This window comes from Bos indicus, chromosome 29 (assembly GCF_029378745.1).
Source record: "Bos indicus isolate NIAB-ARS_2022 breed Sahiwal x Tharparkar chromosome 29, NIAB-ARS_B.indTharparkar_mat_pri_1.0, whole genome shotgun sequence".
NCBI lineage: Eukaryota > Metazoa > Chordata > Mammalia > Artiodactyla > Bovidae > Bos > Bos indicus.
In genome coordinates this window covers 5263745-5276898 of record NC_091788.1, presented here as the reverse complement: position 1 = coordinate 5276898, position 13154 = coordinate 5263745, and the positions used below count along the sequence as shown (strand labels likewise).

Genomic DNA, 13154 nt, shown 5'->3' with positions numbered 1-13154 from the left:
CTTTACATGTATACAGATAACAGAATGGTCACTACAAGCACTTTAATATCAAAACAGATGTTAAATGTTAAGGTTCTTATTTAAACTGCTCTACATACAAAATGCCCTAGAAGCAAAGAAAGGCTTAAACATAGAGAGATAAACATAATGTAGAGTGTGTCTGACCTCCTTGTATCGGCTCTGGAAGAAGGAGAAGAGCACACACAGGTAAAAAAAAGCCACACACTCAGAGGTAGTAGGAGCTGACAGCGAGGCTGTGGTCTGGACTGACCCTCTCCAGCGAACTGTTCAGTTCCCTCTGGGTGTCTGTTTCCCTCCTTCATATACCCACTCACCAGGCTGGTGACGATGAAGGCCCACAGCTCCCAGTCATTAGTGAGCCTCAAAGCTGTGGTGAACTGGACTTCAGCGCTGTCCATGCCATTGGCAGAGACACAGGCCAGGCCCCGCAGGGTACGCAGCTGAGTTCTGCGGCTAGGAGGGTCGGAAGGCGGGGGTCGCGGTGCCGGCTCAGCCAACAGACCTGGGAGATCTCCTGCAGCCCAGTGGCCTGTAAACTCTGCCCAGCCTACACGTGCTGGTGTACTTACACAGGATTTTTTGGAAGGAGGACAGGATGGGCTGCAATCGAGCATTTTAAGCTTCTCCAGCCATGAGGACAAGTCTGTGTGTTTCCGCACCTTCTCTCGGTAGCTGGCTTGAAAGGAGCGCATCACAGTCTCCATCTGACAAGTGCGCACACGTGCTCCTTGGATGTCGGGTGGAAGAGGTCGGTGGGTTTGCTGGATCAGCAGGATCTCTTCGTGTGCAATGTGGAGATGGTCTAGATGCACTGCTGTTGCTGCTCATGCCCTTTACCTGCCTGGCATCAGGAGCACCTACCTGGAGCACCAGGAAGAAGGTACACAGACTTTCTGAGTGGGGTTCCCTTGCGGGTCCTCTACTATCTGTACACGGAGGTTCAACAGTGGGTGGACTTCCTGCAACAGCAGCCGCATCCCTTGCTGAGCGGGAACAGCGCCCATGTGTACTCAGATCCGACCACCTAGGCGTACGCAGCCCCACACGCAGGAGGCTGCAGGCTGACGGGGGGTCCTTCTCAAGTGTGTGCAGTCGTGTAAGCTGGAAGACCAAGCGGCAGTGCCAGGACAGGGTCTGCGTGAGATCTAGATTGCTTCTCACAGCAGAGACTTTCCTGAATCAATGGAAGTCTCTTGATAGCATAATTCAGACAAAAGCCTTGCTGCTTCAGATTTAGCATCTTTGAAACAGCGGGTTTTGCTGTAATGTCAGCCTGCCCTCTCCAGGTGGCTACCTGCCTGCTCTCTGTTCTCAGTGTGAAGAAACAGCAGGGAGCCAAGCTGCAGGTGTGTTCGGGCTTCAGTGGGTTGCGGTAGCTTGAAGGAGAACATGGCCTTCAAGCAGTGCATGCACAGGGCTGGAAGTGCTCCTGGAAGCTCAAGAGCAGCAGGTACTAGGACTCAGTCTCCAGGCATCATCAGGGGAAATCCTGCCTTAATGCTTTGAAGCATCAGCTTTAAAGTCACAGTCAGGACAATAACGTATCTTTACTTTTAACATCGTTTTAGACATATGGCAAGACATAGTATGATATAAATTTCAGTATAACAAGTATAAATATTATCATTATTTCTGGTATTATAATTGTTTACCAAGAAACACAGTTATGAACAATAAAATAAACCTCTAAGATTTTTAGCAACAAAATTAACACTATAAAAGATGCAACTACTTAGTAAATGCAAGTTTTCATGAAAACAAAACAAACAAAAACAAAAACAAAAGAAGCCAGGAACTTTTAGGGGAAAAAAAAGAAAGTATAATGAGAGGGCATTAACCTTAAACAGATTTTCAAATATATCCTGGTTTGCAGGAGGAGGGGTGGGTGGTATTGGAGGTTGGAGCAACGCTAGTTCATATTTACAGTTATTCTCCCAGCAATATCCCCTCCTTTCATGTATATGGACCTGATGCAGTGAATACTTCTCAAGTTCTCTTCTTCCCAACCTATCCTACTTTATATGGAGGAGGAAGGGAAAGGAAAGAAAGAAAGAAGCAAGGAAAAGAGGGAGGGAAATGGGCAAGGAGGAGACTCCAGTCCCTTTGGTAACTCTAGATTCCCTAGAGTTTTGCTGCAAAGTCCTCTGTTCCACCATTTAAGGGATAGAAAAATAATTTTGGAGTCTGAGTCAGAGGAGTCCCCTTAGGAAGGTGAGTTACAGACAGTACTCTCAACATCACAATCTTTATCTTCATCCCCAGTGCTTTCAAATTTGCAGTCTTCATCTTCTCTGCACTGGTCTGAGGAGTTAGTGGCATCCCCCTCTGCATCTTCCTCATTTTCCTCTGATCTCCCTGAGGTAGGAGAATGTTCTCCAGTCGTGTCTGATGATGCTAACTCTGCAGCCTGAAACACCGGGTCCTCTTTAAGCCTTCCTTGCAAATTCCCTGATGATGGGGACTGCAGACCCATCCTTCTAATCTTGGGGTTCGGGCCCCCCATCATACTCATGTTCTTAGGCTTAGCACAGGTCACCTCTCTGTAAGCAGCATATTCTTCAGGAGACAGAGTCCTGAGCCAGAGATCAAGGTCCACCTTGTACTGTGTCTGTAGTTCCTCTGCCTGCTTCTTATAAAGCTCCTTCTGGTCCTGGGGGACCCTCTGCCAGCGTCTACTGATCTCCACCATGCGCTCCCTCGGGGGCACCACTTTCAGCTCCCTGCTCGACCAGAGATCCTGGTGGAACTTGTGATAGCCATTCATGGGGGGCTTCTCGGGCTCTCCGTGGAACTTCCATTTCACGGGTAAATGGTTTTCTGGGGGAGGCTTCACTTTTTGGACATGTTCCTGAAACTTCTTTGGCACTTTGCTTTGACTTCCTTTGGGGACATTAGGTTTCTTGGAGTTCCGGACAAGTTCAGGGTGCTGTTCTCTGAACAGAGTCATTTTCTCCTGAAACTCCTGTTTCTCTTTCTGGAAATCTTGACTGTATTTCAGCTTGAGCTGTTCTGGCAGCTTCCTGTATTCCTCAGACAGAACTTTGATCAGCTCCTGGTTGCTCATCTTGGGGTGTTTTTGGAGGTACTGAGGTCTCATCTCTTTAAAAAAGCGGAGGTAAGCTGTCAGGGGCTTCTTGGGTAAATCAGGATGTTTCTTGTGTTTTTTTCTTTTGGAATTGTTAATGTTTTCCTTAGCCTCCAAGATTAATTCTTTCAAAGTGCGGAACTTTCTCAAGTTATAGGAAATCTCTAACCATTTGAGTTTGCACATTTCCCCAGAAAAATCTTTAAAAGCTACTTTACCCCAGTCCATCACTGACTGGGTCACTTTGAATGTGTGCCTGTTGTTGGATGGAATGTTTTTCTCCATACATTCCAGTAACTGCATAATGTCTTCCTTGGACCAGTCATCTTGACTTTCAGGCATCGCCATTTCTAGGTCTTTGGGACACTTATGTGATCCCAACAGTTCAGGCACCTCAGTAGAATCTTCAGCTTCGTCACTCTCAAAATTCAGCAGATGAGTTATTTCCGAAGTCTTGCAGTGTGCAATTCTATGTTTCTGTGGAGAAAGAAAAGGAAAGTTCTCCTATGTGATACATGAGAGAAGCACACCCTGCTTGAGATATGTCCTTTCTATCCTTTCATTTACCCTTAAGAATGTAAATGAAAACTGGCCCAACCTCTGAGTTGAGACTCTTATTGAACATTATGAAGCTTCTTTTCCATAATTAAAAATCCTCAGGCGCTTTCCCAACATGCCTTCCAATCAGTCTTACCACAGGGTGTTTTACATACAAATGAACAAAACAAAAGATTGGTTGCCCCCTCAGGGGACAAATAATAAGTGAAAATGAAACAAAATTTAAAAAATTAAAATTCCTGAAAAGGAAAGGACTTTAAAATACCATTGAGATACCATGGTCAGTCACTCAGTCAGTTCAGTCGCTCAGTCATGTCCGACTCTTTGCGACCCCATGAATCGCAGCACACCAGGCCTCCCTGTCCATCACCAACTCCCGGAGTTCACCCAGACTCACGTCCATAAAATCAGTGATGCCATCCAGCCATCTCATCCTCTGTCGTCCCCTTCTCCTCCTGCCCCCAATCCCTCCCAGCCTCAGAGTCTTTTCCAATGAGTCAACTCTTCGCATGAGGTGGCCAAAGTACTGGAGTTTCAGCTTTAGCATCAGTCCTTCCAATGAACACCCAGGACCGATCTCCTTTAGAATGGACTGGTTGGATTTCCTTGCAGTCCAAAGGACTCTCAAGAGTCTTCTCCAACACCACAGTTCAAAAGCATCAATTCTTCAGCACTCAGCTTTCTTCACAGTCCAACTCTCACATCCATACATGACCACTGGAAAAACCATAGTCTTGACTAGACAGACCTTTGTTGGCAAAGTAATGTCTCTGCTTTTGAATATGCTATCCAGGTTGGTCATAACTTTTGTTCCAAGGAGTAAGCATCTTCTAATTCCATGCCTGCAGTCACCATCTGCAGTGACTTTGGAGCCCCCCAAAATAAAGTCTGACACTGTTTCCACTGTTTCCCCATCTATTTCCCATGAAGTGATGGGACCGGATGCCATGATCTTCGTTTTCTGAATGTTGAGCTTTAAGTCAACTTTTTCACTCTCCACTTTCACTTTCATCAAGAGGCTTTTTAGTTCCTCTTCACTTTCTGCCATAAGGGTGGTGTCATCTGCATATCTGAGGTTATTGATATTTCTCCCGGCAATCCTGATTCCAGCTTGTGCTTCTTCCAGCCCAGTGTTTCTCATGATGTACTCTGCATAGAAGTTAAATAAGCAGGGTGATAATATACAGCCTTGACATACTCCTTTTCCTATTTGGAACCAGTCTGTTGTTCCATGTCCAGTTCTAACTGTTGCTTCCTGACCTGCATATAGGTTTCTCAAGAGGCAATCAGGTGGTCTGGTTTTTCTATCTCTTACAGAATTTTCTACAGTTTATTGTGATCCACACAGTCAAAGGCTTTGGCATAGTCAATAAAGCAGAAATTGATGTTTTTCTTGAACTCTCTTGCTTTTTCCATGATCCAGCGGATGTTGGCAATTTGATCTCTGGTTCCTCTGCCTTTTCTAAAACCAGCTTGAACATCTGGAAGTTCATGGTTCACGTATTGCTGAAGCCTGGCTTGAAGAATTTTGAGCATTACTTTAGTAGCATCTGAGATGAGTGCAATTGTGCGGTAGTTTGAGCATTCTTTGGCATTGCATTTCTTAGGGATTGGAATGAAAACTGACCTTTTCTATTCCTGTGGCCACTGCTGAGTTTTCCAAATTTGCTGTCATATTGAGTGCAGCACTTTCACAGCATCATCTTCCAGGATTTGAAATAGCTCAACTGGAATTGCATCACCTCCACAGATACCATGGTACCTGTATTGGAATGTCCAAAATCCCAAACAGTGACATTACCAAATCCTGGAGAGAATTTGGAAAAACAGCAACTTTGATTCATTGTTAATGGGAATGCACAATGATGCAGGTATTCTGAACAGTAATAGGGAACTTTCTTATCAAACTAAATATCCTTTTAATATTATTCAGTAATCATGTTTCTTTGTATTTAACCAAATTGGCTAAAAACCTGAAAACCTCATTAAAAAAAAAAAAAAAACTGCAGAGGGATGCTTTAGCAGCTTTGTTCATAATTGTCAAAACTTGAAAGCAACCAACATGTCTTTAGATAGTTGACTGGATAAAGAAACTACGCTACCTACAGACAATGGAACATTATTCAGTGCTAAAAAGAAATGAGAGATCAGGCTAGAAAGAGACATCACTAAGTAAAAGAAGCTAATCTGAAAATAATATGTATTTCATGAGTCCAACTGTAAGACATTCTAGAAAAACAAAAATATGGAGATAGTGAAGTAACTTGTCATTTTCAGGAGTTTGAGCTTCCCAGGTGGCACTAGTGGTAAAGAATCAAATACACCTGCCAATCCAAGAGATGCAAGGGATGTCAGTTTGATCCCTAGGTCAAGAAGATCCTCTGGAGGGGGAAATGGCAACCCACTCCAGTATTCTTGCCTGGAGAATTCCATGGACAGATGAGCGTGGCAGGCTACAGTCCATGGGGGTCACGAAGAGTCAGACACAACTCAGCAACCTTCACTTACTCACAGCTACTATCACTGCGTCCATGCAATTCTCTTGGGAGGTCCAAGCTGACATAATCTATAAAAATGGCGGTGGTAAAGAGAAGGAAACAAAATTATAGTATTGAAAAGAAAACTGTGCATAAGATGATATCTGTAGGGGATCTTATAAGAAAGAAAAACTATTATACCAATAGATTATTTTTCAAAAGTAGCAAAGAAGTAGGAATACATATTCAATATTAAAATACTTTTTGATTCTAACAAAACTCTGAATATTTAGGCTTTTGTTGTGATATTTAGCTGTGTTCAAGTCTTTTGCAACTCCATGGACTGTAGCTGTCAGACTCCTGTGTCCTTGGGATTTCCCAGGCAAGAATACTGGAGTGGGCTGCCATTTCCTTTCCAAGGTATCTTCCCGACATGGGGATCAAACCCAAGTCTCCTTTATTGGCAGGCAGAGTCTTTACCACTGAGCCACCAAGGAAGCCAGTTCAGCCCTACTTACTTCATTATACTTTGTTTTCTTGCTCTGTTTGATTCAATGGCTTTTTCAGCCATGTACTGAAAAGCATCACAGCTCTTTCCCACCTCAGGATATCCACCCACCCCACCCTATTTATCCTTCAAGTCTGTCTTCAGATGCCACTCCCTTATGCCACTGCCTTAAGTTTATACTTCATTATGTATTCCTTTGAGTGGGTTGCCATTTCCTTCTCCAATGCACAAAAGTGAAACGTGAAAGTGAAGTCGCTCAGTTGTATCTGACTCTTCACGACCCCATGGACTGCAGCCTACCAGGCCCCTCCGTCCATGGGATTTTCCAGGCAAGAGTACTAGAGTACTAGAGTACATGGGGTCGCTAGGAGTCGGACACGACTGAGCGACTTCACTTTCACGTTTCACTTTCGTGCATTGGAGAAGGAAATGGCAACCCACTCCAGTGTTCTTGCCCGGAGAATCCCAGGGATGGAGAGCCTGGTGGGCTGCTATCTATGGGGTCGTACAGAGTCAGATACAACTGAAGCGACTTAGCAGCAGCACATTGATTCAAATTGTAACTAGAATTCCTATAACTTTTATTCAATTCCTTGCTCTCTGACTATAGCCTTCATAAGGGTAGGAAGGATGACTGTATTGTTCATAACTCCCCCTCGGTACTTAAAACAAATGTTAATACATAAGCAACAAAATAACCCAAGAATGCATTCAGATGCAGTATTCACAGTATTGAAAATATATTTACAGACTGAAAGACAGTCTCAAATCACAGTGACAAAATCTCAAGTCAAAATACTCTTGGCTAGTAGATGTGAATTTAATAATCCAGAGTGATTTCAAGGAATTCCACATAAATCTTGGGCAAAACAATATTCTCTTTAAAGTCTTAGCTTTCTATTTATTCAGGACTTTTGACTGATCGCCTGTTCTCTTCAGGAACTAGCTAATTAAAAGTCTTATTACTAATCCACGTTAAGATTCTCTAGCTCAGGGATTTTCCAAAATCAGAACAACTGACATTTGGAACTGCTTATTTCTTTCTTGTTGGGCTCTCCTCTGCCTTGTAGGCTGCTTAACAGAATCCATGGTGTCTACCCATGAAATAATAGTAACATCCAATTGTGACAACCTAACATTTATCCACATATCAACAATTGCCCTCTGGAAGGAAAAATCACCCCCAATTGAAACCATTGCAGTGAAAAAAGAAATGAGACATTGCTCATGATAAAATTTATATTTTTAGTTATGACGAGAAAATGTAAACATGAATTTCTCTTCCGTGTTCATTCAGGCCTCCTTCCTCCTTCTCTAGTGTGCAGTGTCCATCTGCATTCCACTCTAACCAGATCTCCTCAAAGATGTGGGTGTCTACCCGAACACAAAGAAATTCCTTTTCCCTCTTTTCTAATGCTAGCAACGTAACTTCTTGAAAGTGTTAGTTCCCCAGTCGTGTCCGACTCTTTGGGACCCCATAGACTGTAGCCCACCAGGCTCCTCTGTCCATGGAATCCTCTAGGCAAGAACACTGGAGTGGGTAGCCATTCCCTTCTCCAGGGATCTTCCTGACCCAGGGATTGAAACCCAGGTCTCCCACATTGCAGGTGGAGTCTGAGCCACCAGGGATGCTCATAGTCTAGGTAACAACACACAAAATGAGTAGCAAGTCATCATGACACCCCAATACAGAGCTGGAAAGAACACTCTTCTTTAAAAGGTTACACTGCTAGTGTTAAAAGAATGGGGGTTCCCCTACTGTCCCTCAGATGGTAAAGAATCTGCCTGCAATGTGGGAGACCTGGGTTCAGTCCCTGGGTTGGGAAGATCCCCCGGAGAAGTGAATGGCAACCCACTCTAATATTCTTGCCTGGAGACTTCCATGGACAGAGGAACATGGCAGGCTATATTCCATGGAGTCGCAGAGTTAGACATGACTGAATGACTAACACTTTCATTTTTCACCTGGACTATATACCTTTGGTGAACTTTATATAAAATATCAATATATAGGTTTAATGTCTGTTACTTTATCTTGAAAGGTTTGTGACTGTGCCTTCCATGTCTAACAGGCAGAGTAATTCTCAGAGCTTCTGCAAGTCTGTTTCCTGAGTTATACTCCTCAGCTTGGTTTGAATAAAATGCTCTTTTTCCCCCCTTGATTGTTAATTGAATTTTCAACAGCAGTAAGATCCATAACATAACTTAGATATGCTGATTCTTAAAACTGTAAAATCTAAAGCATGCAAGGCAACAATACAGAAGCTAATGAAGCAAATAAGTAATAATATGAAAGAAAAATACAAAAAAGGGACTTCCCTGGGGTGGTCCAGTGGTAAAGAATCTGTCCCTGGTCCAGGAAGACCCCAGGGCAACTAAGCCCCTGAACCACAATTGCTGAAGCTGCAGCACCTAGGCCCCGTGCTCTGAGAAGCCACCGCAATGAGAAGCCAGCCCACTGCAACTAGAGTAGCCTCTAGTCACCGCAGCTAGAGAGAAGAAGAGCCAGCTCGGTCAAATAAATAAATAAATGAAATGAAAAGAAATACCAAAAAAATGTATATAGTCCAGTCACATATTTCCTAATATTCCCACTTTTCATACACACAGAATTACAGATTTGTGTTCAAAGATAAGATGTTGAGGAAAATAATAGACTCTATGGTATCTTCTTACCTGGTTGATGAAGAACAATATTCATACAAAATTTTTGAGAAATGCTGCTGGATTAGTCTGAACTTTCATGGAGGCAATCCTTCCTTTACTCCATGTGAGAAGCTTTTCTGGATTCTAGCTCTCTAGAAACTGTGTTGATCTTCCAACCACAGGCTACACAAATCAGGCAAATTTTTTCTCCACGTCCTTCTTTGATTCTTACCGGGCTGCTTTCTTTCTGTAAATGGAAGGAAGATAAATATTTTTCTTCTTAAAAGGATTATGTTAATACAGTATTTAGTTGTGGATGTTTCCTAGGGATCTTTGAAAATGAACTGTGAGGAGAAAAACTCATCAAGGAAGATTTCCTAGTAGCTGAGAATAAAGAAACAGAGACTGAATGAACAACAGTTTTTCCTAAAATGAGATTGAAGGGAACAATTGCTACTAATCTCCTTTCAACATACCAATAACTTGTCCCTCCTCCCAGTTTTTTTGTAGATCTTATGCCTATCTTTTCAAAAAATAAATTTCCTTTATTATTTTCTCTAGTAAGAAAACAATAAACTCAAGCCCTTCCTTTTAAAACAACAGCATGCTTGTAGAATTCAGAGCCCCACTCTCCAAAGTTTGAAAGTTTCTATAGTCTAAAAGACCACTGTTTTAGGTGGCTGGAAATTAAATCCTATTAAAGGGATAGAAACTTAGATAAAATGCTTTAAAAATGTTCTATTAAACATGCAATAAACAAGGGACTTCTCTAGTGAGCTGGTAGTTGAGACCCCGCCTTTCAACGCAGGGGCTGTGGTTGGAACCATGGTCGGGGAACTAAGGTCCAATGTGCCATGAAATGTAGCCAAATTTAAAAAGGAAAGAAAAAAATTTTAATCAAAGAGATATGAAGAAATTTGATAAAAATCATACTTACATCAGTAGTAGAAGTGGGGCCAAAAAATCACATTTTTCTTCACCTTTCATTATCTAATAACAGTAACTATATTGAACATAATCTTGAATTCTTAGTCACTAGCGACAAATCAAAGGAAAGGTGACAGGAGGAGAACCTGGGAAATACACATTCCGATTCATTTAAGTTTGGGGGTGTTTGTTAGAGAAAATTAGCCTGTCCTCTAACTTGTTTGAGAGATTTTCACTTGCCTGAAATATATGTAAGAAGTGAACTCCTGGTTTCATGGAATTTAATGCATTACAAATTGCGTAATTTTTTCACATTTCAGACATCATTTATCCCAAGGCCATGCTGGTATTCAGTCGCTAAGCCATGTCCAACTCTTTCTGATTCCATGGACTGCAGTACACCAAGCTTCCCTATCCATCACTATCTCCTAGAGTTTGCTCAAATTCCTTCCTTTGAGTCCGTGATACTATCTGACCATCTTATTCTCTGCGACACTCTTCTTCTTTTGCCTTCAATCTTTCCCAGCATAAGGTCTTTTCCAATGAATCAGTTCTTCGCATGAGATGGTCAAAGTGTTGGATCTTCAGCATCAGTCCTTTCAATGAATATTCAGAGCTGATTCTCTTTAAAATTGACCGGTTGGATCTCTTTGCAGTCCAAGGGACTCTCAAGAGTGTTCTCCAGCATCACAATTCATCACCAGTTCTTTGGCACTCAGCCTTCTTTATGGTCCAACCCTCACATCCATACATGACTCCTGGAAAAACCATAGCTTTGACTAGATGAACCTTTGTAGGGAAAGTGATGTATTCACCATCTTGTTATTCAGTTGCTCAGTTGTGTCCACCTGTTTACAACCCCACCAACTGCATCACACCAGTCTTCCCTGTCCTTCACTATCTCCCAGAGTTTGCTCAAACTCATATCCATTGAGCCGGTGATGCCATCCAACCATCTCATTCTCTGTCATCCCCTTTTCCTCCTGTCCTCAATCTTTCCCAGCATCAGGGTCTTTTCCGATGAGTCACCTCTTCGCATCAGGTGGCCAAAGTATTGAAACTTCAGCTTCAGCTGCAGTCCTTCCAATGAATATTAATATACTGTCTAGGTTTGTCATAGCTTTCCCTCCAAGGAGCAAGCGTCTTTTAATTTCATGGCTGCAGTCACCATCTGCAGTGATTTTGGAGCCCAAGAACCAAATCCCAAAATATTTTCTTTGCTTTTCTTTCTTGTGAGTCATGTTATCATTTTGTTTATAGAAATGTGAATTCTTAGTCATGTGCATCATTCTTTCAAAAGCAAATCTGTTGTTTTTTTCCATGTGTAATGTTTATATCATCTAAAGCTTTAATAAGGATTCTTTTTTTAATATTTATTTATTTGGATGTGCTGGGTCTTAGTTGTGGCATACGGGATCTAGTTCCTTGATCAGGGATCAAACCCTGGCACCCTGGATTGGGAGTGCAGTCTTAGCAACTACCACCAAGGAAGTCCCAGTAAGTGATTTTGTATATATGCCTATTTAAATCCTGACTGTCTGAAGGAAGACAAATATCATATATCACTTGTATGTGGAATCTAAAAAAGGGGTACAAATGAACTTGTCTCCAAAACAGACATAGAGTTATAGATGTAGAAAACAAAACTATGGTTACCAAGGGGTAAGTGTGTTTGTGTGGGATAAAGTGGGCTATTGGGATCAACATACACACACTACTATATATAAAATAGATAACTAAAAAGGACCTACTGGATAGCACAGGGAAATCTACTCAATATTCTATAACGGCCTATATGGGGAAAGAATCTGAAAAAGACTGGATATTTGTATAATCAAGTCACTTCGCTGTACACCTGAAACTAATTACATGACATAGTAAATCAACTATACTCCAATAAAAACTTTAGAACTAAAAATCCTGACTGTCTCCTTCTAAGTACTGTTTTCCATTTTCTTATCACTAGGAACATTATCTTCCATATTATATATTTGCCATCCCTGAAAGTGAAAGTCACTCAGTCGTGTCAGACTCTTTGCAACCCCATGGAATTCTCCAGGCCAGGATACTGGAGTGGTTACCTTTCCCTTCTCCGGGGGATCTTACCAACCCAGGGATTGAACCCAGTTCTCCCGCATTGCAGGTGGATTCTTTACCAGCTGAGCCACAGGGGAAGTCTAAGAACACTGGAGTGGGTAGCCTATCCCTTTTCCAGCGGATCTTCCCAACCCAGGAATGGAACTGGGGTCTCCTGCATTGCAGGCGGATTCTTTACTTACTGAGCTATCAGGGAAGCCCATCTCTGAGGAAATCTCAAAATCAAACTTGTAGAATAAAATTGTAGTATATATAATCATTTCAAATCTCAAAATAATGGAATTTCCTTGGCCTATCAATCTGGAAATCAATTTATGACTTGCCTTTTGTTGACATTATGCTTTATTATTCTCAGTCCTATTATGTTAGCTGCATTTTGGAAAACTTTGCCAGAATAATATTGTTTATATTCACTCTTTCATTCATTTATTTATTCATTCATTCACCATATTTTTATAGTATTCTATGTTCTAAGCATGTATAAGATAGTGGGAATAATAAAAAATATTTTCCCTACCCTCTTGGGATATTCAGTCTAGTAGCATCAAAACGGGCTTCCCTGATAGCTCAGTTGATTAGGAGACCCCAGTTCAATTCCCAGTTCGAATCAGGGAGAACTTATTCTCTGGTTACCCGCTCAGCTGGGTCTCCTGCTGAAGCCCTGCTCTCTGGTTCCAGAACCAAAAAAGCACCTCCTGCCTTAACCCTGCATAGCTAACCCCAGGGAAGCTCCCAGACCTCAGAGGAATCAGAGCAGTGATCCCCAACCCTGAGGCATGGACGGCACCAGTCCATGGGCTGGAAGGAGCCAGGCCACGCTGCAGGAGGCAAGCAG

At 42.2% G+C, this 13154-nt stretch overlaps 1 protein-coding gene and 1 pseudogene across 1 annotated transcript; both read right to left on the bottom strand.

Annotated features, from left to right (window-relative positions):
* Positions 1-76: 76 nt before the first annotated feature.
* LOC109553985 (MAU2 chromatid cohesion factor homolog pseudogene) lies at positions 77-1581 on the bottom strand (annotated as a pseudogene).
* A 643-nt stretch (positions 1582-2224) lies between these two features.
* LOC109553984 (upstream-binding factor 1-like protein 1) lies at positions 2225-3564 on the bottom strand. Its single transcript, XM_019954300.2, has one exon. It carries the CDS (start codon positions 3452-3454, stop codon positions 2225-2227), a length of 1230 nt encoding a protein of 409 aa, XP_019809859.2. The 5' UTR covers positions 3455-3564.
* Positions 3565-13154: the final 9590 nt, after the last annotated feature.